Source organism: Tachypleus tridentatus, chromosome 2 (assembly GCF_004210375.1).
Source record: "Tachypleus tridentatus isolate NWPU-2018 chromosome 2, ASM421037v1, whole genome shotgun sequence".
Lineage (NCBI taxonomy): Eukaryota > Metazoa > Arthropoda > Merostomata > Xiphosura > Limulidae > Tachypleus > Tachypleus tridentatus.
Window position 1 is genome coordinate 92,519,679 of NC_134826.1, and position 26,714 is coordinate 92,546,392.

At 34.0% G+C, this 26,714-nt stretch overlaps 1 protein-coding gene and 1 long non-coding RNA gene across 8 annotated transcripts in view; one reads left to right on the top strand and one right to left on the bottom strand.

The window, feature by feature from the left end:
• Positions 1-12,472, bottom strand: part of Vps51 (vacuolar protein sorting 51) — an 87,706-nt gene extending 75,234 nt beyond the window's left edge. For 3 of the 7 annotated variants that reach the window (XM_076489456.1, XM_076489459.1, XM_076489460.1), the window contains exons 1-3: positions 11,786-12,471; positions 5,276-5,421; positions 4,212-4,355 (exon numbers count right to left, since the gene is read on the bottom strand). In XM_076489456.1, coding sequence (XP_076345571.1) covers positions 4,212-4,355; positions 5,276-5,421; positions 11,786-11,798 — 303 coding nt within the window. In that variant the 5' untranslated portion in view covers positions 11,799-12,471. Of the gene's footprint in view, positions 1-4,211; positions 4,356-5,275; positions 5,422-7,936; positions 11,178-11,785 lie in introns of those variants that run through there. The other 4 variants (XM_076489454.1, XM_076489457.1, XM_076489458.1 and 1 more) reach the window with 4 other exon arrangements.
• A 6,914-nt stretch (positions 12,473-19,386) lies between these two features.
• On the top strand, positions 19,387-24,666 carry LOC143244548 (uncharacterized). Its single transcript, XR_013025185.1, has 2 exons — positions 19,387-19,650; positions 24,286-24,666. It is a non-coding gene; the product is annotated as an uncharacterized LOC143244548 (long non-coding RNA).
• The last annotated feature ends 2,048 nt before the right edge of the window (positions 24,667-26,714 follow it).

A 26,714-nucleotide genomic window follows, 5' to 3' on the forward strand; every position in this document is an offset into this window, starting at 1 on the left:
CTTCCTCATTCACTTTCTAGTCCATTATATAGATAATTTCCTGTACTTCAAAAGGGCCTTTTCATTACATGATCAATTTGTTGTTGTCTGTAAGTTAGCAAAACTGAGACTTTTTGTCTGACCTTGAAACACTGATCCTTGGTTCTCTTGTTACAGAAATGCTTTTGACTGCACTGAGCTGCATACAAGCTCTTTTGAATGAACTGACACGTTTCTTTTAGTTGGTTTCTATGGTCTAATACCTACTAATATGTATTTTTTACTTTTGATTCCTATTCTCTCTCTTCTTCTGTACAGTAAAACAAAACTGACTTTTGTTAAGCAAATAATATTGCTTACAGAAAGCTGTTCCAGTCATGTAGTCTCTCTTAGCATGCTCTCTCATCATCTTCAGCATGCTTTTAAAACTCTATTAATTTTCTCACAAAGTCCATTACATCTAGGGTTATATGGAATGGTAAAGAGCTGCCTAGTACTGATGAGTTTACACACTTCTTGCATCAGTTCTAAAATAAACTGGGTCCTTCTGTCATTCAGGACATTTTCAGAAAGCCCACTCTGTAAAACACTTCCAGGAGGGTTTCTGCCTCTCATATTGTCTTCATCTTTAATAGTGGCATGTCTTCTGGCTAATGTGTCGATAACCAATTACTGTCAACACATACTGGTTGCCCTTGTCAGAAACACCTATAGTTCTATCAAATTCACATCTACTCATCTGAAAGACTCCTATTAGAGGCATTTTCCTTGGATATCTTCTCTCTAAGCACTGATCTTTGGCAGATGTTACATGACCTGCAAAATCTGTTCACATTTTCAATGATCCCTGGACAATGGAAACTGCTGATAATTCTGTCCACTGTCTTCTTTGTTCCTCGGCATTCTTCCACAACTGACTCATGCATCAATTTCTCCAGCATAACTGTCATGATAGACCCAGTACACCACTCTCTTCCAGTTCTCTATAGTGGAAGTCCCTTTCCACTTTATCTTATTCTTGATGTTCTTGACTTTCTCCTTGGTGCTGTCCCAAAGTTTCTGCATTGATAGGTCTATCTTTTGTGTTTCTTTCATTTCCTGCAGACCTACACTTGGGATGTTTCTTTTTAATAATGTACAGGATTGATGCCTTGCTTACTCTTCTTTTCTCAAGCACTAATGACAACTTTAGATGCTTCATCCATCTGATTTTTGTCTGGTTCCTCCAAACTACTCCTGCCTGGTATATTTCCAATTATCAAGTCAAAAATGGGTATCTTCATACACATGATCTCAATATCTCTGACATAATCTGGAGTGACATCTTTATTCTTTCTGTGGAAAACTGTCTCATTGTTCCATCAATCAGCACACACAGAAGTACCTTGTTTGTCATCTGGCCAGATATTAGACTGATTCTTGCTGCTGTACTACTGCACCCAGCATCTCATATGACTTGCACTTTCTTATTCTAAATGTAGTCTTCACCTATTGTGGTTTGATTGCTATTATCAATGTTTGTAACATACTCTGATCACTAATGGCACCATTGATTATTTCCTAACTTCAGCTGATCAGCAGTAGTGCACTAATTAACCATGGAAATGGTACTCCCTTCTTGTGGTTAATCTGATGGGTTACCTTTATTTTGTTTCTTCTAGCAGCATAATCCACTGGTGATAGCCACTTTTGTCTTGTTTCTTGCTAGCACCATCTTTGCAGGTCTAAATAGGGAAGATGAATGAAGAGTAGCCTGATCAGAGGGTAGACGTATAGGTGAAGACCCCTCCTATCTTGACTGAATGGCCCCCCGCCAGTACAGCGGTAAATCTCCAGACTTACAACGCTAAAAATCAGGGTTTCGATTCCCCTCGGTGGGCTCAGAAGATAGCCTGATGTGGCTCTACTATAAGAAAACACACAAACACACTTGATTGAATGAATCTAACTCAATAGGTAAATTGAAACCAAAGCGAAGTTCAGCATTTCAGTAAGTAACCACCAACCAGAAATCTCTTGGGAATCAAGTTAAGCCCACAACTCACCAAGAATGCATCTTCAAACAGCTGAAATTCGGAATGATGCAGAGAAATGGGAAATTTCTCTGTGGTCAGTTCCTTGTTGAGCCACCAAGCAAGATCAGCCCTGGTCCCAGGAAAAAGGGTGATGATATGGTCCAAAGAATCATGGGAGAAGTTCCATTGGTTAAGAAACATTCACTAAAGAGAATACATATGTACCTGACACAAGAGAATGAGAGCATCCAAAGAAGTCCATATCTCCAAAAAGGATAGAGCCTCTTGCCTCTCACTGTGAAATAAGGAGAAGGTAGGGCCTTTGTGACTACCAACTCTCTATTTCTGAGCCAAAGTGAAAAAGGCTGGAACAAATTAGATGGGAATTGAAGAGCACTCCCCACTGAATAAGATACTGCATATGGTTAATACAAAACATCTCTAACTTGATGAAAAAGCCCACCAAAGCAGCTTCTTGAAGAAGTAAGTGGGTTTTAGTGACTGACTGGGCATGAGAAGAGGCAAGCAGTAGCTAGTCATTACACGTAATGGCGAAGTCTGAAGACCACGTGAGTGAAGATCACATGAAAAGGATCAGACCACTTGGCAAAACACATATGGAGCTAAAGAAAGACCAAATGTCAATGCCCAGGACTAGAAGATAGAACCTTTGTGAATGAACCAAAGAAACGATGTGACACTTGAACAAATGAAATATGGAAAAAGATATACAACAACTTGAACTTGGTTTTGGAAAGTTCCTGGAAAAAGTAAGATGCAGGACTCCATGGTTAGTGTCTCCAGACAGATATTCAGCAAGAATGGATCTAGGATAGGTCTTTTTGGGAACATCAAAGACACCACCCTTTTGATAGCTCCTTTGTGTACTAAGTCTCAAACACACTTAGATGACTGGAGAGGTATGATCCTAAGAGAAGGGAGGGACCAGAATTGATGGTATGAACCTTCTTTCAGAACCCATAAAAAACCACAGATCTGTTGTTAAAAGTCATTAAACAGTTGAGAAGTTAGTAACATTCCATCACCTATAATACTGATCTCTCACAGAATGGGAACATGAAAACTGAGGGTAAGAGATGGAGAGAGACAAAAAGGATATTGGGAACATGGACCAGTAAAGGCTAGAACAGTAGAACAAAACAAATGACAAGCCAGGGATAACAAAGAGGAATGTAACCTCACCACATCAACTCTAGACTTCAATGACTCAGAATGACCACCAAAAACCATTTAATGACAAAACAGGGCCTAAAAAAAGATCATCCAAAGAAGAAAGGGGAAGATACACACCTTAACGTAATGTATCTCTCCATAACAAATGTTAGCAATGTTTTTTGGAATGCTCCATGGTTTGAGTTTTATTCAAGGTACTAATATGTTAATCAATAGTACATGTATACATACAAAAGGTAAATAAAATAGGAAAATTCCAAATGTTAAGTTTTTATAATGAAAAGTGAAAAGTCCTTTTGCAATATCAATTGACTGCTCCTAATTTCTTAAAATTGAATATTTCTTTCAATCTTCCAATACAACTGTTTATATCGTATCTGATTCAGGATGCACCAATGAATGAATTACAGTAGTATGTCAAAATTGTTGTTCTTAGATAATATTTTACTTTGCTTAATTTCTTTTGTTTCCAGATGTAATGAAAAAAGAAGATACGTTTTGATTCAGCTACTCATGTGTATATCTTATAAAGTAGAAAAGGTTAATACATTGAATACAAACTCACTTATCGCCAAGAATGACTGTATCAGATTCATAAAGTAGGTTGACGTACAGATACATGTTCCATCCATATCAACATTCAATAGTTGTAATTCTGATACTTTGAAACACTTCTTTAAAAGATTAAAACCATGTTTTAAATAAAATTAGCTAATTCAATTATATGTAAGAAGCTGTACAATAATCAGTTTACACACTAACATCTGTGACAAATTTCTTATATGAAACTGCAATACAATCAATAAAAATAACTTTACAACACAACTTAGTGAATTCATTTGCAAAAGTGGCCAACTGTCACTGCATACTTGTCCTCACTATAGATAACATATTGTTGGCCCAAATTTTCTGTTTCCATCCAGTATGATAAGACTTTTTTTCTATTACATGTACTACACAACATCAACATTCTCTTCACAAGTTATATTTTCATGTCATTAAAATTAATCTAAAACAGCATACCTTGCGAATTGTGTCAGTTGCACTGATAAATTTATTGTAATTTTCATACACTAGAGTCTGCATTTCACTGTCTAATGATTGAATCTGCCTGTAGACAACCTGTTCATGGTCTATCAGTTCTGTGAGACTGCATTCTTTTAAAAGCTATGAAGTAGAAAAAGCTGTATAATTTTCCAACAAATAATCAACATTTGACAAGTATATATAATAAAGCATACAAATAATATGAAAAGAAAGTTTATATTCTGATGAATCAAGAAATTTGAATCAAATAGCATGTTAGAAAGATAAATCATAACCTTACACATATTTTAATTGCTAAAACTTCATTCATCAGAAAATAAACTATTCAGCAACTTGTACAGTCTAATTACCAGTTTTTATACAGAAATTAAACATTTGGTCGTAGATAAATCAACTTTTACAAAAACCATTACATCTATTCTTGATTCTTTTATTATTGAACAATTTATTTTCAAGTAGAAAAAAATGTAACATTAATACCTCTTTCCCTAACTAGTGAAAAATACTTTGGCCCTCAAAGAAATAATTCAGGTAATTTTTTCTTCAAATTCACTTAGATTAATACATCTCTCTTCTTGAGTTACTACATGATCAAGTAGAAATATAGATTTGCAAATATTACTTCCATAAACTAGCTTCCAAATACCAAGAGGTAAATGTTAAAACAAAAAATATAGTAATCTTTTTGACGAGATTGTTTTTTTGTTTTTGAATTTTGTGCAAAGCTACATAAGGGCTATCCATGCTAACCATCCCTCATTTAGCATTGTAAGACTAAAGGGAAGGCAGCTAGTCATCACCACCCACTGTCAACTCTTGAGCTACTCTTTTACCAAACAATACTGGGATTGACCATCACATTATAATGCCTCCACAGCAAGCATGTTTGGTGTGATGGGGATTTGAATCCACAACACTCAGACTGTGAGTCAAGTGCTCTAACATGCCAGGCCTTTTTGTCAAAGTTCAATCTAATATACTCTTTACGTTTATAAGTGTCCTTTAGTACATTTATCTACAAATAATATAATTTTTATTACTTTGTTAATATACATTTCTGGATTAAAGTGTGAAGCATTGATATTGTAGCTTTCAACTTCTTTAGTTTCATTATTATCTTTTTCTGAGGACAAACTGTAGTACTGCTTTAAGAGTCCTCTTCTGTGTTTTCTTTGTCCAGAATCTCCTGAAATGGGGCAGAAAAAAAAAGTTTTGTTCAAAACCACCAACTACAATAGCCTCTAAAACAGATAATTTTGTATCTAAGAAAAGAGTAATAAATAACACAAACAAAACAAAAACTAAGGAGATTAACATTGGAGAGTTTTACCTTTTTCTCTCATGGTAATTCAACTTTTAGCTTCTAACCTATGCTGTTACAAACATTTTGTATTCTTGTGTATTATGTAAATGTGCAAGAAAAAAAATTCTTCTTTTAAACAGTAAACAGGAACTTGACTAGTAACTTATGTAATTAATCATTACTTTTCATCTATTAAATCACAAAGTTCACACATTAGCAGGTTTAACGGATTATATGTGATTTCTGACAAACAGTGAGGTCAGTAAACCATGTGTCTGTCATCTTGTAATTTTTTGTGTGATATATTCAAATTGATGTAAAAAACTTAGCTACTTTCCATCGTACTTCAATGAATTCATTATTTTAAATAAACACATGCTTCCTGTTGTAATTTATGTATAGGGAACCTGATAACATTCACAAGCATAAAGTCCTAAAAGTAAATCTTTGAAGACAAAAAAAACTTGAACTGTCCACCACCATAATTTTTGCACCTGCTTAACCCTGAATATAAATCATGGAACACTACTTTCTAGCATGACATCCCAATATCAGTGAAAGTACAAGAAATGGTGTCACATCACATGACCATCAGGATCAAATCCTGACAATAATATCAGTCAAGTTTGAAGAAACAGATGTTCATTTGGCTAAATAACAGTTTTCCCTATTTAACATCCCTGCAATTTACATTGTTTGACATTTCACCAATGAAAATCATAAGCAGTCATTTAAAAACAGAAAAACCACATTACACAAGTGAATTACTTTCAGTACTTTCCAAGATGTCTGTTAGGACGATTAGTATAATACCTTAATAACATTTATAGCATATAATGACTACACTGAAATCAGCTGGGATACAACTTATAAACTGGAAAAAAAGTTTGTAAACAAACAAAAAACTGCTAACAAATTAGTAATCATCCCAATCTTTAAAAATGTGTTTTCAGCCACACCCACCCCTTTTGTTTTCACACATTGTATCAAAAGTTATTTTCATGAGTTGTTATATGGATACTACAGCTGAACAGTTAACCAATATAATTGGTTACCCATAAGTATTTATTACTTTAAAACTATGAATATATTGATTAATGTCATGGAAATAACAAACTCATCAAAATTAGTTTCCCAATTATTACTGTTTTGCAATATTAAAAATATCCAAGTAATCAAAATATTGCATTATGATTTTTCATTAATACTTTTAATTAATTTAAGTTTGTTAAGATAAATCAATTAGTGTTATGACTCATGAATATAATAATTAAAGTTAACAATTCCAATTATTCCATACATCCAAGTATCATGTAAGAATAATCAATTATTTTAATGTAACTGACCAAGCCCAAAGAATAATCAGTTATGAAATCTCACTAACCATGCAGCTTTAATGTTTAGCACCTAACTATAAACCCACTTCAGTTCTTCTGCATATCAGCAAAAGCAAGTCCAAAACCATTATTTTATATAAATATACACATTCAAGAACTTATATTCATTGCAATCTTTCCATGATCCCATACAAAAAATAGAGATCATTAAGAATTTGTTTGAAACAGCTAAAAACAATTTCTCTTCTTGTAACATTTTTTTAGAGAAATAATGCCTTAAAACCACAATGTACTTTCATAAGAGGTATTCTCTCACAGTTATAAATAAAATGTTGTGATTCCTGCAGAATGAATCACAATTTGAAGCTTGAACTGATGATTAAAAAAATTGTTTTTATCATATTAAACTATGTATATTCCCAGGCCTTCGCATGCTATTCAAGAAACTTAGTAAAAAAAAAAAAAAACCCACAAAAGAATATGACATGAATTTTGATGGAAATTCTTCACATCACCATCAAAATTAGATCAACATGTACAAATTTGCTGACAAGCACTTCTAGATGCTTGTATCAAATTAAATATAAAGACTATGGTAATTCTCACATTGGAGAATGTCAACAAGTGTCTAAAGGATTAACAGAAAGCTTAAGAGCCCTTTACCTTGTCCTAGATGTGGGACATTGTGGACTAGAGAACCCAAATCTTGCTCCCCTAATTTCTAATCTTATGTGAGACTATCAAATTGGAGATTAAGATTGACAGATGGTGTATCCCCACTGCAATGTGGGTCCTACTTCATTGGTCACCTCCAAAACCTAGGATACATTTTATAATACCATGTTGTAACTTGCACCCTAGGATCTTTTTTTAAAAATATGCAGCATATTTTGTTTAATTTTAATGTGTTATGTATAGGGCTTAACATTTATGGTTATAATACAATTAAGCAAAGACTGGTATTTGTTGTTTTTAATGCAGCCCTTCCTCATGATTGTGTTTACATATTTGGCTTCATTTGGATGTAATTATTTAATTTCACTAATACCAAGTGGTAATACCTTATTTGCTTCTTCTTTACTTTGGAGAACGGCCACCTTGCCATAACTTTCTGCAGGCAGTGAAAGGTAATATAGATGAAAGACATTGTGGACATGAGCACATTGTGCTTTCCTAATTTCCATTTCTTTTCATTATTTTATTCTTCATGTGAGGCTACCAAACAGAGGTTAAGATTTTTGAGCGTAAGAATAAACAATGTACTATGTGCGTATGTAATACTAGTGATTGCCAGTATTGTTACCAAGTAAACTTTCAAGAACTTTGTATAAAGATCCTAAATCAACACACCAGGAGACATTTTGATATACAGTTGAGTCATTACACTCAGACTTAGAAGCCATAATCATGACAAACTTTTATTAATCGGAAAACTACAGATATTTGACCAGGAACGCTTACAGATTTTGAATATTACAAAGTGTATAACTTCAGTGAATAACTTCGGATGGTAATGTTTCTGAGGGCATTAAATATCTTCATCGCTAAAAAGTAAAATTGTAAGCAATGTGCTTTCCTCTTAGATTGACATTCTGCACACTCTACAATGTTGAAAAAGCATAAATTAACAACTATGAATTGATCATATTAATATGTCTTTATCCTCCCCATTTCTGTTGTATACTTTAGCTGCAACTAATTTTCAACATTTATCTAACATGGCCAAAATCGATAATGTCAAAAAGGGTAGGAACTCTAATACATTAACAAATAGCATTGGAACAATAAGTATATGTGTCATGCTTGTCATACAAACATTAAATTATATCCATGCCCTGCTCACAACTTTATAGACAGACAAGTAGTACAATATGAGGCTCCATATAAACAACAGACAACATTATAATGATTGGGTCTCAATGGTTATTTGGCCACAATTATTTGATAGTTAGTCAAATAAATTTATAAGCTACCCTACATAATGCACAATGATCCATTTAATAATATTATCCATGTTGTATTACAATACTGACAGCAATTAATTAGTGTAGGCTTATAAAATAATATTAAAAGTTAATGCAGAAATGCGAGTGGGCAATTATTATCTTCTGGATTCAACAAAATTGGTGAATGGAGTTTTTGGTCAAATTGTAGAAAGAAAGAGAGATGGAGCTTCTACAGATCTGACTAATGGATCTATTAGTTATTAGAAGAATGTTATCCTTTGAGACAAACAAACAAAAAAAAAACATTTACTGTTAAACAGTATTCAGGTGTATGATTATATTTAAATATTTCTCCTTAAGAGTTGTGTTTCATTTAATTTTACTTTGTTGCCTAACAACATTATGTAATGTTTGATACTGCAACAAGTAATGGTTTTTTTCAATTGTATCCATGTAACAATGCTATATAAACCTAGTGAAATGATTTTTTTTAGATGTATTACTTATTTCATCCACAAACAAACTTTAATATTTTAGTCATCCTTCCAATAATCTGACTCTTGCATTATTTCCAACATGTTAATATCCTTTCTGTAGAAAAGACATCAAACCATACACAGTTCTCCAGACAATATCTCCTCAGTTTTGTATAGTGCTACAAAGACTCTTTGTAGCTCTTAAGGCTCTTACGTCATTCACTGTAGCTAGGACAGATATTCCCCAATAAATAAAACAGAACCATCTATTTTTTACTCCTTTCACCATATTTAAATACCAAAACCAACAATTATTTTAATTTCCAAGGGACAATGAAAAACCACATGGTCCACACAACTTTTTTTTTTCCAGTTATCCTTTACCAAATGACAAAGTTTTAGTGTCTTATATTCCAAATTTTATTAAACTACTACTTGTTTATGTTATACTGGTTAGTTTGGCATAAAATCTTAGCTAATAATCCATATTTTAAGAGTACAAGTTTTAAGTTTCTAATTCTATGAGAAAGTATTTTTTAGAAAAATCTTGAATTTCCCCTTGTATGACATTATATTTTCTCTAGGCATCTTGTCTTCTCTCTTTTTCCCATCACACCTTAAAAGAGTAGGAAATTAAATGAAATTTACTCACTATGGAATCATCATTGCTAAAACAAACCAAAATTTTTATAGCCTTCAATTTTGTTTGGTTTTAGAGCTATCAACAGAAAAATCAGACCCCTCCTGCCACATCCTTTCTTTCAAGATGTATACTTAGTCCTCTCTTACATTTAATTATGCATACCTAACGGAAAGTCGAGGATTTCATCCATCATATGGCATATCATATAACATTGTGTTCTGAACAAATAACAGTTAATTTCACTCGGAGTGATGATTACAAGGTCAGTCAAATCAACCAATCCCATTTTGAGTTAGGATATCATCCTCCACCATAATGTTCTGTTTACCCTTACTATTAACTTCTACATTTCCAGTCAACCTTTTCTCATACACCCTTTTTGGTGTCGTAATTTCCTGTTTCAACAAATTTCTTGATTTTCTATAATCTTCTAAGTCTTCTGTCATACTAGTTAATTTAAATTTCTTAAACTTGTGATACTTTTCTTTAGTTTTATTTCTTAAACAACTGAATAGTATGTTCAGTACACTGAGACAGGACTAACTTCAAGGTGCTGGGCTTGTCTCAGCTTTAACATGTTACACTTGAATAAATCTTCAAAAGAAAAGGAGGAGGTTGGGTGTGTAAGAACTATTATTCATAGATGTTTTTCCTGGCAGTGTAACAACATATCTGGCAACAGCTAAAGAGATATGATGTTAATGTGCTTTAATCACATTTGCAGCTCCTTTGATGATATTATCCATGTAATAATTAAGTCAGCATTTTACTAAATGCCATGAAATTAAACCTTTTTTAATTTTTATACATAAAACTAAATAAATAAATTTTAACTATGGACTTTTTGTATCAGAGTAAGTTTGAAGGATGATCATATACTTTTGTATTTTTATTTCATTATAATGTGATAATTTATTGATTCCTAAACATAAAAGGCTAAACAGCATTAATCAGGAGTTCTCTAAGTTCTTGAGTAGGTTTTAGGTAATATTTTAAAAGAAAAAAAACTAATTCCTTGTTCTACCAGCTCCATATATGCCACATATAACACATGATACTGCTCTCACAAAAATATTACCCTGTTGCTAAAAGTGAAAAGCACATCCTTCATTTCCTCCTTTCAGTAATTCCTAACTTTACCTTCTGTCAGAAAAGGGAATATTCTTTGTTTTCTACCCTTACCTATGAGACAAAGGCTTATCCATTTTTCAACTTTTCATTTTCAAGATCCTGGGTGCTAGCAATACAAGTTCATTTTAAATATTTAATGCTAATTAACATGAAGTAACTTATGACTATGTTACTCTCTTTAATATACACAACATGAACAACTTTGATCAATTAAGGCATGAACTCCAGCACTAATAGTAATTGTAGTAAACATTAATATCAGCCCTATTAACGTTATGTTTGGTCCATTTCGACTAAAGAGTATATCAGCACCTACATGAGTGAAAGAAGTTATGAAGACATCACACGGTACTGAAATATGTTTTGCAAGAATGATTGGGATAATATGGACTGATAACGTTTTAAATGACGTTTGAAAGAACAAAACTCAAAAGCAAAACAACCTTTCATGAAGGCCTTTAGAATAATAATAACAAAATGCATTAAAAGTTTCTGGAGAAGTGGATTAACAACCCAGCACTGAAAGACAATAAGTTCATCCACTTTGGCTCGATGCAGAGAAAGATTGGGAGCCATAATCACCATCGACATAGTAAAAACTTCAACTGTTGTTACTGTTAGGCCTACGGTTTTCACTATGAAATTACAAAAGTTATTAGAGTTCAACATATTTTAATTTATTATAAGTATAACAAATAATATTCTGCTTCTTACCTGACGTGGCCATTTCAACGACGCAGCAACTCTGAACTACGTTCACTGTAATTTTAACGTGTAAGATATACCGTGCAGTGATGCAGGACCAGTAGTAATGCTATAATTACTTCTAATACCACGCTAAAGTTAGTTCATTAGTTTTTATTATTAGTTCAAGAAAACAGCCGTTATTTTCACACACGAATTTCACATTTCTACTCATTTTGTTTGTAATTTAGTTTGATAATCAATGCCTCACTAATTAAAATATCGATTTACTGACTTATACTATACAGAATGATCAACCAGTCAATAGTCCTGCTCTATTCCAAATTTCAGCAGATAACCAGATGTGGCTTTGCTATAAGAAAACACACACATACTTCTAATTACGGAATTCTGTCGCAGAATGTTTGTCACGATGCCTAATTCTGAAACTCCAACTACATGGAAGCCCAAGCCAACATACACTGTGCAAGATAATCAGAGGGCTAATGTTATGGGAGCCCAGGGTCATGTCCTCCCCCAGAAAATTGGTAAAAAAAATAGATATTATAAAATTAAATCTGGAAACACTCTTTTTACCAATGAAAAATGAAACTGACCGTCGCATAAGAACACTCCCCACGATTGAAAGGGCAAGCATATTTGGCGAGAGAGAGATTCAAACCCACGACATTGCAAGTCAAGTGCCCTAACCACTTGGCCATGCAGAACTAGACAAAAAGAAGACGAATGAAATATTTTCAGTCACTACTAGAGCTCAAGAAAAGAAGAGTATACAATACATCAATCTTCTCAAATATCAAAAGGTGACATCCCGTATTAAGTATACAGGAACTAGACGAAACAGAATAATAGAAAGAGTGCTGAAACACACCTATCAAAATAGCTCTACTGAAGAACCTAAACACATCAAAGGTGGTAAGACCTTTATTATAAGAAGACCAAGGATCGAAGTTCCTTAATTCTACTGCCTACAGTGAACGACAAACTCATTCTGCAATTAAAAGGTCCTTTTGCAGTGTGGAAAGTAATAAACAGAATAGGATATAAAGTGAAAAAGGACGGGAGGACAAACCTCGATCATGCCAATCTATTACATAAGAAAACACACTAGACGCACCACAAGAAGGAAGTGCCACTTCTTTGATTGGCCAATGCACAACTAATGGGTAGCTAAAGTTAGCAAATGGTTCAACAGTGCCACTAATGATGGAAGTATGTGACAAACATTCATAATTGCCAACAAATCACAGCATGCCAGTTGCTGAAAGTTATGTTGAGGAAAAGTAAATGAAGGTTATATGAAACAGAGTGCAACAGTGAGAAACAGCCTAATATCTGATAACCAGATGAGAAACAATTAATGCCTGTGTTTACTAATTGATGAGACAGTGAGAAAGTTTCCGATATCAAATATAAAGATGGATATTCCATATTATGTAAGGGACCTTGAAGTCGCGTGTATCAAAGCACTAATATGCGACTTGGTGATTGGAAACATATCAAATAGTAGGGATTTGGAGAAACTGGTCAGAAAGAAGACGGATGAAACATCTACAGTTACTACAAGAGCTCAAGGGAAGAAGAGCAAACAATATATCAAGCCTCTTAAAGTCTCTAAAAGTGACATCCCCATTGTAATTCCACAGGAGCTAAGGAAGAACAGAAGAAGGATCTGTCACTGGAAAAAACTTTGGCTCAGTGAATCAGAGAAAATTGAGCAAAAGGCAAAATGAAAATAGACTTCTGAATAGAAAAAGAAGGATCTGTCACTGGAAAAAACTTTGGCTCAGTGAATCAGAGAAAATTGAGCAAAAGGCAAAATGAAAATAGACTTACTAAACGAAGAGCAGAAAGGGGTATCGAGCTGTATCTATTAAAGCAGCTCTACTGTTGAAACCAAACCTATCAAAAGCAGTTAGAAATGCTTTTGTAATAAGAAGGCCAAGGATCAGTATTTCAAATTCGAACAGACGGATTTAGTTCTACTACCCACAACCAACAATAAACTCACCTGCCAATGGAAATGACCTTTCACAGTAGAAAAAGTGGACAACAGAATTATAATGAACTATAAGGTGAAAGTGGACAGGATGCCCATGGTCACCCATGCCAATATGTTAAAAAAGTACTTTGAGAATGAAGAAGACCTTATGGATGCAGCTCTCGAGATACAGATGGACATGACAAGTGTTTTACTCCTTGTCTGGAGTTAGTATTGTTATATTATTGCATTGCTTGCAAATTTTGAGGCCAGGAGAACATAAGTCCAGTAAAGTTCAACCAGAAAAAAAAAAGTTAGAAGAAAATACGAAGTTAGTCAGTGTGTGAGTGACTAGCCATAAAGAGAAATATTTTAAAATGATTTTCACAGTTTAATAGAGGTAAGGAGAATACTTTGTCTTGTCAGAAGGTGTTATAGAGTATTTGAATCAGCCTATGTGGATTTTTGACAAGAAAAGAGAATTGTTTGCAGCTTTAGATACAGCAGTAATATTCCGTTGTGTAAATAATTTTTGTACATACGTTTGACTTGTTTTGAATATATTATCTTAAAAGCAAGTGGATTACTTACTGTTCATTTATTGTTCGAATTTATTGTCAACAAGTCACAGACATCTACAACCTTAAAACCCTGACACAGAAAAACACTCTTCAACCAAAAATATGGGCTGACCAAGAAACAACTGATGGAGGAAAGGTCAGTACTTCGACAAAAGAGAAACGTAATAGTCCATAGAGAGTTCATGAACCCTCTAAATAATTTGTTCTTCCAATAAATCCCTCTCTAGACAACGAAGGTAAGCAAGAACAGATGGGTTTTCAAATGCAACCAGTTGAGGAAAAAGAAAAATGGGAAAAATGCGAAGATAAAGACGATTGGAAAGAACTTGTACAATTTATATCTAAGCAAAGAAATTTGTCCACAGGTTTGTAAACGAAGAAAGATCTGCTTCACCAAGTACGAAACCAATTGGAAGGTCACCAGCAATTGGGTTGGTGGATGAGTTGCCAAATAGAAGTAGTATAGAAAGAGGTAATAGGTCAGGACAAAGGAACAAAAGGAAAGGGGACAGATGTGGAAAGTGAGAATAGGACAAACAGGAACCCCATGAAGTAAACTAAAGTTTATGACAGGCAGCTTCAGCTCCTGATACAAAGTTATCAAAAACACTACCAAAATATTTGGGTGAAGAAAAGAGTTAAAACAAAGGTCATGGATGAAGAAAAAAGGAGATAAATTGAAGAAGTAGGGTATTCTTATATTCAATTTGATTCTGTACAATCATATCAAATAGTTGAAAATGAACCCAATTTGAGCTACTGCTTTATTATATTGCAGAACTAAAGTAGTTATTTTGTCATTGATTTTCAAAAAGTTAATAAGGATGTACACAAGGCTGTACAGTTCCACACGATTGAATAACCGTTAGAATAAATGTGGCTTGTGCTTTACATCCCCAATCTAGGCAAAAACCTAATGAGACTGTTGTTTGGATTGTGCTTGTTATTTCTCCCACCACTACTAAAGTGAATACCTGTGATATACACTATCAACACAGCAGATGAACATAATGTTTATTTAAGCAATACAATTACTATCTGTGTTGTAACTATCATAGCTTCCACTCTTTAAGTACTATGGAAAATGCTACTATGTTTAGAAGTTAATAGAAAGCACCAGTCAGCTATTTCGTAATTTAATACTATTATGTGTGATACATGTACAAGCAATGTTTATCATAATATTTTAAGATAATCTGTTGATAGAAATGCTATCTGATTCACCACAAGATTAATATTTAATTAGAAATCTCACCAAAATGACTATTTTTTCTATCCCTAGTTATCGCAGAGCTTATTTTGAAGGTTTCTATTTTACATCTGAATCTGCTATGCAATATATGCTCCAAGCTGTTGGGTGCAATCACCATGATTCCAGATGGGAAAACGTGGCTTAAAATTGATTTTAAGTAAGCTGAACCATATCAAGAATAGTTGGATTCAAGAAGGTACCAATAGCATGAGGGAAAGAGATCCTGCTTTGACTTACGTAGTTATTAGTTAATGAAAACAATATCCAAAACCTTTTGCAAGAAAGGATTATCAGGTGCATAAAATACGCTGTTTGGAGGTAGCTTGAATGGATAATGAACGAAACTTTGATATAAATATACAGCTTTATTCGATCATCAGGTACAAGCAGTTTACATAGATATTATGGAAGAAAGAGGTCACATGACTGGAAATTGCATAGAAGCTAAGAAAAGGTATCGTGGTACCATGGGATGTTGATTTGGAAAAGGTCTGTTTTGTTCAATCAAAATAGCTTCTTTTATTTTTCCTTTGGTTCTTTGTTTAAAATTAGAGTTTTGTATAGATACACTGTGGTTCTTAAAGCTGCAGTGTGGTAAATGTGGGAGAGATTTTGTTATGTTTAGTGATTATGATTTCCATTTTTATTCTGATTTCTCTGGAAATTATTGCACATTATTTTATAAATGACGTTAGTATTCTGTGATCCTGTATAATCTTTATTTCGTAGTGATTTTAGCTAAGGACCAGGTTTATGGGTGGATTTTGAAGTTAACAGATCTGTCGAGCTATATTATCGCTCTATCATCTAGGAAAAGCCATTTCGGTTATTCCACACTGAAATCTAAATTCGTTTAAAATCAACAACAACAAAATCTTTAAGCTGGCCCTTATCATTTATGCATTTATCAAGCTATTTCTTTAACTTTACTGACTCTGCAACATCTGAAAGCAACCCAATCCAAAGATCAATCACCCTGTTAGAAAAGTAAAATTGTCTTAGCTCAAGTCCAATACTGAACACAAATGTGTCCTAAACAGTGACTTGCATAATGAAATTATAATAGCAACCTCTTTACACGTTTATTCAACCCAAAATCCTATTTTAGCAACAACTCAGTGCTTGAAAGGTTTATGAAATAAACCACACATTACGTTACGATCCCTTTCTTTCACGACACTGTTCAGGTTACTTAGTTATCACCATTAGATTCCATCTAGGAACATAGGGCCTCAAGTGCTTGCGGATTCTTCAACAAGTATTTAAGTGAGCAGGTTGTTAGCCCACTGCACCGAGCCGTCCCTAATTTAGCAGTGTAAGCTAGAGGGAAGGCAGCTAGTCATCACCACCCACCGCCAACTCTTGGGCTACTCTTGTACCAAAGAATAATGGGATTGACCGTACATTGTAACGTCCCCACGGCTGGGAGGGCGAGCATGTTTGGCGCGACGCGGGCGCGAACCGCGACCCTCGGATTACGAGTCGCACGCCTTACGCGCTTGGCCATGCCAGGCCACTGTTTAGGTTATTCCCATCCAAATTATATTTATAATTGAAATTATAATAACCCACATGAATTGTCTTGCATTTATTATAATTAAAACCCATCTGACATTTATTTGCTCAACTCACTAATTTATTTAAATCCTTTTGTAAAGCTGTAGCATCGTCTTTACAGCTAGAAACATCCAAGACCTTGATATAATATACAAATTTAAGTAATTTATTAACTAACCCTTCACTTACGTCACTGATGTAAATGAAAAAAAAAGCAAAGGTCCTAAGATGAGCTCTGAGGTACAGAACTTGTAATTGATCCATCTTGACTAAATTTCATTTGTGACAACCCTCCGCTTTTTTTTTCATCCAGCCACTTTTCTATTCAATTTGCTAACTTATCCACCACATCTACATAGATGATTGATATACTAAAAGAGATTATTATTGGACAGCTACAGTCAGTGTGTTATAAGTCGATGAAGCTAAAATTGTGATTAACGTCTATTAATCTGAAAACTACTGAATTCGACCAGGAACTTATATAGATTTCAAATAATAACAAACCATTTAACTTCAGTGAATTACTTCTGCGAGGACATTAAATATCTTCATCAGCCACGTGGTTAAGACACTCGACTCGTAATTTGAGGGTCACGGGTTCGAATCTCTCTCACACCAAACATGCTCGCTCATTGTAATGTACGGTGAATCTCACTATTCGTTGGTAAAAAAGTAACCCAAAAGTTGGCGGTGGGTAGTGATAACTAGTTGCCTTCTTTCTAGTCTTACACTGCTAAATTAGGGTAAGCTGAACCATATCAACGTTACAGAACAACGCTCATGTACTCTTTAGTCGAAATGGATCAAACATAACGTTAATAGGGCTGATATTAATGTTTACTACAATTACTATTAGTGCTGGAGTTCATGCCTTAATTGATCAAAGTTGTTCATGTTGTGTATATTAAAGAGAGTAACATAGTCATAAGTTACTTCATGTTAATTAGCATTAAATATTTAGAATGAACTTGTATTGCTAGCAGCCAGGATCTTGAAAACGAAAAGTTGAAAAATGGATAAGCCTTTGTCTCATAGGTAAGGGAAGAAAACAAAGAATATTCCCTTTTCTGACAGAAGGTAAAGTTAGGAATTACTGAAAGGAGGAAATGAAGGATGTGCTTTTCACTTTTAGCAACAGGGTAATATTTTTGTGAGAGCAGTATCATGTGTTATATGTGGCATATATGGAGCTGGTAGAACAAGGAATTAGTTTTTTTTCTTTTAAAATATTACCTAAAACCTACTCAAGAACTTAGAGAACTCCTGATTAATGCTGTTTAGCCTTTTATGTTTAGGAATCAATAAATTATCACATTATAATGAAATAAAAATACAAAAGTATATGATCATCCTTCAAACTTACTCTGATACAAAAAGTCCATAGTTAAAATTTATTTATTTAGTTTTATGTATAAAAATTAAAAAAGGTTTAATTTCATGGCATTTAGTAAAATGCTGACTTAATTATTACATGGATAATATCATCAAAGGAGCTGCAAATGTGATTAAAGCACATTAACATCATATCTCTTTAGCTGTTGCCAGATATGTTGTTACACTGCCAGGAAAAACATCTATGAATAATAGTTCTTACACACCCAACCTCCTCCTTTTCTTTTGAAGATTTATTCAAGTGTAACATGTTAAAGCTGAGACAAGCCCAGCACCTTGAAGTTAGTCCTGTCTCAGTGTACTGAACATACTATTCAGTTGTTTAAGAAATAAAACTAAAGAAAAGTATCACATGTTTAAGAAATTTAAATTAACTAGTATGACAGAAGACTTAGAAGATTATAGAAAATCAAGAAATTTGTTGAAACAGGATATTACGACACCAAAAAGGGTGTATGAGAAAAGGTTGACTGGAAATGTAAAAGTTAATAGTAAGGGTAAACAGAATGTTATGGTGGAGGGTAGGATCTTTGAGAAATTATGAAGGAAGGCTTCTGTCTGACATTTTTGAGATGACTAGATAATTAATTTTTCCTTTTTATTTGTTTTTTTACAAATGAAGATTTAAGCAGTATTATATTCCACATTTTGAATAGTCAATAAATGGAAAAAAGATCAAACAAGATGGCTGCGTAAATTACAAGCTTGTTAAATTAAAATTTTGAAGTTTAAAGAATGATAATATATAGCCAATAGAAAGCCAATGTTTTAACCTATCAAATTATGTGTGATGTGAAGTAGTTTTGTTATGAATATTGAGATAAGTGCTGCCACCTGTAGTTAGTTTTTTTTTGTACATGTGTAGTCAATGAATAAATATATATTAACAGGTTATGGAACTCGGAATGCTCTAATAGTGCTTAAACAGATGAAACTCTTTTAAAATTGTTAGTACAAGTAACCCAGGAGACACTGAGGATTACTGTAGAACAGTTTTGGATGACAATTTTTGTTGGATGGTACAGGATTTATATGGATACTTTATCGAAAGCGCTGGGTGATTTGTATCCTTTTGTCTGGAAGCCATTGTGAAATACCAAGATAAACTGTAAGTAGGATATTGATTGACACTCTTTTTTCTCAAGTCATATAAAGGGAGAAATAGATCTAGATCAAAGAAAGGAATATTACAGTTGTGGTTGAAATAGTTTGAAAATGGAAGATAAAATATCAATTGATAAGTTGGGAGATAATAATTGGGCCACATGGAAATTTCAAATGGAACATTTATTGAGAGGAAAAGGCCTATGGGATCATGTGACTGAAACAGAGGTGTTGGCAGAGACAGCCAATGATCAAACAAGGGCAGATTTCAACAGGAAAAGGGAAAGAACATTTTCAACAATTGTTCTGAATATTCAAGGTGCACAACTCATCTTGTCACAGCTCCTAAGGAAGCATGGAATGTACTGCGTGCTCACTTTGATAGGAACACACTAGCCAATAAACTATTCCTGAAAAAGAAGTATTTTTGATGTGAGATGAAAGAAAGCATGATGGTCCAGGGACATTTGAAACAATTGAATGAATTAGCGGATCAGCTTGCTGCAGTTGGTGCGGAAATAGCAGAAGATCAGATTGTTACCTTACTTGGTAGTCTGCCAGCTAGCTATGATACAACTGTAACAGCCCTGGAAACCAAAATTGATGATATCTCATTAGAATTTGTGCAACAGGCACTGATTAATGGAGAACAAAAGAAGAAAAAGACCACATCGAATAAAACATCATCAACTGCATTAGCCACTTGCAGCAACTTCAAACCACATGGAACACAAGAAACAAAGAAAAGGGGTAACAGCCACAAGTGTTGCAGAGAGGGACATATAAAACACAATTGTCCAACACTGAAGGAAATGGTCCACAAAGCTAAGAATGTGGATATTAATGTGGTGGAAGATTATACTGATGGAAACAATGGTGTTGCCTTTGTAACAAACCAGGGTAAAGGAATAGGAAATGGGATATGGTTAGTGGATTCTTGTGCATCTCTGCATATGACATACCAGAGGAACATATTATCAAATTATCACAAGTTTAGCACACCTCGGCAAGTTAGGATTGGTAATGGGAGAACTGTTGAAGCTCTTGTAGAGTTGGAAACTGTAAACTAGAAATGACATTTAAAGCATGTCACAATGCAGTGTTCTTCATATACCAAAATTAGCTAGCAATCTATTTTCAGTAGGAGCTGCTACTGAAAAAGGAAATATTGTGCAGTAACAGTTTCACTGTTACATCTGAGGTAAATCAGGACAACTTTATGGCATGAGTACAAGAAAGAATGATGGTCTATACCAACTGGACTGTAAGACCAGTGTTATTGAGAATGCCTCAGTAGCCGGAGCAGCAGCATGAATGGTTTGGATGTATGGCATCAACGACTAGGACATGTAAGTTTTTCACAGTTACAGAAACTTGTCAGGAGTGGAAATTAAGTGGAATCAAATTCCAGAAGTCTGATGAAGCCAGTTTCTTAGAGGGATGCACTGAAGGTAAAATGCACAGGAAGTCATTTAAGTCAGTGGGAGAAATCAGATCAAAGGGAAGACTACAACTGGTACACAGTGATGTCTGTGGTCCTATGCAAACTCCATCTATTGGAGGTAGCAAGCACTTTGTTACATTTATTGATGATTACTCAAGATGCTGCAGAGTGTATTTCTTGAAACAGAAGTCTTTGAGAAATTCAAGGAATTTGAGAAGTTGTACTCAAATGAATCTGGAGAGTGCATAAAAATCCTGCACACAGATGATGGTGGATAATATATGTCAAATGAGTTCCAGCAATATTTGAAGTCAAGAGGCATTCATCATGAGATGTCAATAGCATATTATCCAGAAAAAAATGGTGTTGCTGAGAGAAGGAACAGAATTCTTGTGAAATCAGCAAGAAGCATGCTGTTACATGCTAAGTTACCAAGAATGTACTGGGCAGAAGCTGTAGCTGCTGCAGCGTATGTGGGTAACAGAGTATCCACATCAGCAATAAAAGATGGTAGTATGCCATATGAGAGATGGTATGGGAAGAAACCAGATGTAGAACACATGAAAGTGTTTGGATGTCTTGCATATGCACATGTGCCAGATGCGTCAAGACAAAAAATTAGACATGAAGTCTATGAAGGTACATTTCATTGGATATAACTGCACCAAGGGATATCTACTGTATGACAAAAAAATCCAGGAAGATTTTCATACGGCAAGATGTTATCTTTAATGAAACAGAATTTGGTCAAGAGCCTGTGATAAATGAGTATATCTCATCAAGTGAGGAGATAGTGGACCAAAAAACAGAAATTAAAGCTAAAGATAAATCTGAACGACCAGCAAGAAACAGGAAACCCCCCATCCGCTATGGATATGATGAGTATGCTGATAAGGCAGCAGCAGATGAATCAGTTTGTCATATTGCAAGCTTATGCAGTATGTTAGAGCCAAGCACATTAAGTGAAGCAATGCCAAGTAACAATGCAAAGGAGTGGAAGTCAGCCACAGATCTGGAATTTGAGTCTTTACAAGAAAATGACACCTGGGATCTGGTGGAATTACCAGTTGGAAGAAAACCTATAGGTTGTAAGTGGGTATTCAAAGTTAAGTATGGAAATACTGGAAATGTAAGAGGTTCAAGAGTAAGCTGGTGGCCAAAGGTTACTTGCAGAATTATGGTCTGGATTATGAGAAAACCTTCTCCCCAGTGGTGCGCTATGCATCAGTTCGCTCCTTGATTGCATTTGCTGTGCAGAACAACTTGAAAATTCACCAGATGGATGTCATAACTGCATTTCTGAATGGAAATCTGGATGAAGAGATATACATGGAACAACCTGAAGGCTACGCTGTTCCAGGGAATGGAAAACCTTGTGTGTAAACTGGAAAAATCACTGTATGGATAAAACAGTCACCACACTGTTGGAACAAATCATTTCATGAACAGATGATGGAACTGGAATTTGTTCAGAGTTCAGCAGATCCATGTGTTTACATACAGAAGGTTGAAAATCTAGCAATAGTTGCAGTATATGAGGATGATATTATTTTGGTTGGTGATAGTGATGATGAAATAATCACTATACAGGAAGCACTGAAGGAAAAATTCTGCATGAAAGACCTTGGAAAGCTCCATTATATCCTTGGACTCAGTGTTGTTCAGGATGAAAATAATGGCTGTGTATGGTTAAATCAAAGACAGTATATCCAAACTATGCTGGTGAAATTTGGAAAGACTGAGTGTAAGGCAGTTGCAACTCCATCAGATGTAAATGTGAAACTGCAAAAGGATGATGGTGTTAGCACTCAGGTTGACCGCAGTTTGTACCAGTCGTTGGTAGGCAGTCTTCTGTGTGCTGTAATGGGAACAAGACCAGATATTGCATATGCAGTGGGAGCAGTATCGAAATATTGTGCTCAGCTCAACACAGCACATTTTACAGCAGTAAAGAGAATCCTACGTTACTTGAAAGGAACAGCTGATCTTAGTCTTAAGTTTGAAAAGGTACCAGGAGACGTCATTACTGGTTACTCAGATGCAGATTTTGCTGGAGACCTGGATGATAGGAAGTCCACATCGGGAAATATCTTCATTCAAACAGGAGCAGCTGTAAGTTGGATTAGCAAAAAGCAATCCACGGTGGCCCTGTCCACCTTAGAGGCAGAGTATATAGCCTTGAGTCTTGCAGCACAGGAAACAGTATGGTTAAGAAGACTACTGCAAGAAATGGGTTCCGAAGTTGATGACCCTGTTCGTATCATGGAAGATAACCAAGGAACAATCGCCATGGCACAGAATCCAGTGGGTCATGCAAGAACAAAACACATTGATATTCATTACCACTTCATTCGTCAATGTGTGCAGAACGGATCAGTAAAACTGGAATATTGTCCCACAAACAGTATGACTGCTGACATTCTTACAAAGTCACTTGCTAGAAATGCATTTGAAAGGTTCAGAGATAATGTTGGACTGGCACCAACGGATAAATGAACCAGATAAAGTGACAATTATAATAATAGATTGAAAGTAATTGTAAAACATTTAAAATAACTGTAAGATTATTGACAGTAACTGTACGTTTGTGTAAAACTTCAAATTAAGTAGGAGTGTTAAGAATATTGAAATAAGTGCTGCCACCTGTAGTTAGGTTTTTTGTACATGTGTAGTCAGTGAATAAACACACATCAACAGTTTTTACTGTATAGAATTGTCTCATCTTGAGTTTTAAATTTTCCATTGTAGCCTTCAGATTGATAAGCAATGTAATATTTAAAGGCTTTTATGTTAAAGTTAGAAAGTCAGAAAAATTATAATAGTTATACAACATTGTGTTCTTTGTGCATGTTGTTATTCTATGCTCTTAGGTGCATTATTCAAGTAAATAGAAATTTAGTGTATCAATAATAATAGTTGAAAAAGTAGGCTTAAAATTCATTGGCAACTGTGAGCAAAAAAAAAGGAAAAAAAAGAGATCACAGGAGTCTTATACAGGTCAAAGGCCATGTCATATTGTATTTGTTGACTTGCATTCAAAATTTTATTTAACTACTATTTATGAATGCTTGTCAGTAAGGTTAGTATAAAATTTTATATTACAATTGAAATTTTAGTATGATTTATGAGTTACTTTCTTAATTTGAAAGCAAATGTAAAAGAAATCCTAAAGATCGTTTTTTTCTGTGTCACTAGGTATGTTAAATGCAGCATTGGTTCAAGATAGTTGTTTGTGATGTCCAAGAAGAAAGTCTGTAGTTTCTTATAAATTCGGAACTCAACTTACTGATATTGCCGAGTTGCCATCTCCCTCTTTAATTATTAGGTACTTTAAAGGACATAATCCCCTCTGAGGTAGTGCTGATATTGATGGGAGGAATCATTCCACAGAGTGTATGCTTTTGGATTACAACCTTTCTATCTTCAGTATTGGTTTTTATAATTTTCAATATATAGTATACATGCCCTCACAAAATTTGTCAGTCTTTCATTTAATATTATAAGCTTTTCACATAAAAACACATATTTTTAGTGAAGTATTTGTAATAAACTAAAATAAAGAATTGTCCATTAATATATTGAGTATTTGTTTTGAATATTTCATGTGAAGATTAAAAATACATTTTCTTATCTCAAATATCCTTTGTATAATCCATAAGAACCCCTAAATACATTTCATGTTTCTTTTTTAAGTAAAACTTTATATTTTATCTGTTATTTTCTCTATCCTAACTCAAAATGGGATTGGTTGATTTGATTGACCTTGTAATCATCACTCCAAGTGAAATTGACTGTTATCTGTTCAGAACACAATGTCATGTGATATGTCATTTGATGGATGAAATCCTCGACTTTCCGTTAGGTATGCATAATTAAATGTAAGAGAGGACTAAGTATACATCTTGAAAGAGAGGATGTGGCAGGAGGGGTCTGATTTTTCTGTTGATAGCCCTAAAACCAAACAAAATTGAAGGCTATAAAAATTTTGGTTTGTTTTAGCAATGATGATTCCATAGTGAGTAAATTTCATTTAAATTCCTACTCTTTTTTAAGGTGTGATGGGAAAAAGAGAGAAGACAATATGCCTAGAGAAAATATAATGTGTCATACAAGGGGAAATTCAAGATTTTTCTAAAAAATACTTTCTCATAGAATTAGAAACTTAAAACTTGTACTCTTAAAATATGGATTATTAGCTAAGATTTTATGCCAAACTAACCAGTATAACATAAACAAGTAGTAGTTTAATAAAATTTGGAATATAAGACACTAAAACTTTGTCATTTGGTAAAGGATAACTGGAAAAAAAAAAGTTGTGTGGACCATGTGGTTTTTCATTGTCCCTTGGAAATTAAAATAATTGTTGGTTTTGGTATTTAAATATGGTGAAAGGAGTAAAAAATAGATGGTTCTGTTTTATTTATTGGGGAATATCTGTCCTAGCTACAGTGAATGACGTAAGAGCCTTAAGAGCTACAAAGAGTCTTTGTAGCACTATACAAAACTGAGGAGATATTGTCTGGAGAACTGTGTATGGTTTGATGTCTTTTCTACAGAAAGGATATTAACATGTTGGTAATAATGCAAGAGTCAGATTATTGGAAGGATGACTAAAATATTAAAGTTTGTTTGTGGATGAAATAAGTAATACATCTAAAAAAAATCATTTCACTAGGTTTATATAGCATTGTTACATGGATACAATTGAAAAAAACCATTACTTGTTGCAGTATCAAACATTACATAATGTTGTTAGGCAACAAAGTAAAATTAAATGAAACACAACTCTTAAGGAGAAATATTTAAATATAATCATACACCTGAATACTGTTTAACGGTAAATGTTTTTGTTTTTTTTTGTTTATTTTGTTATTTTGAGCCATGTTTGTCTCAAAGGCCTGGGAATATACATAGTTTAATATGATAAAAACAATTTTTTAATACAGTTATTCTTGGCGATAAGTGAGTTTGTATTCAATGTATTAACCTTTTCTACTTTATAAGATATACATATGAGTAGCTGAATCAAAACATATCTTCTTTTTTCATTACATCTGGAAACAAAAGAAATTAAGCAAAGTAAAATATTATCTACGAACAACAATTTTGACATACTACTGTAATTCATTCATTGGTGCATCCTGAATCAGATACGATATAAACAGTTGTATTGGAAGATTGAAAGAAATATTCAATTTTAAGAAATTAGGAGCAGTCAATTGATATTGCAAAAGGACTTTTCACTTTTCATTATAAAAACTTAACATTTGGAATTTTCCTATTTTATTTACCTTTTGTATGTATACATGTACTATTGATTAACATATTAGTACCTTGAATAAAACTCAAACCATGGAGCATTCCAAAAACATTGCTAACATTTGCTATGGAGAGATACATTACGTTAAGGTGTGTATCTTCCCTTTCTTCTTTGGATGATCTTTTTTTAGGCCCTGTTTTGTCATTAAATGGTTTTTGGTGGTCATTCTGAGTCATTGAAGTCTAGAGTTGATGTGGTGAGGTTACATTCCTCTTTGTTATCCCTGGCTTGTCATTTGTTTTGTTCTACTGTTCTAGCCTTTACTGGTCCATGTTCCCAATATCCTTTTGTCTCTCTCCATCTC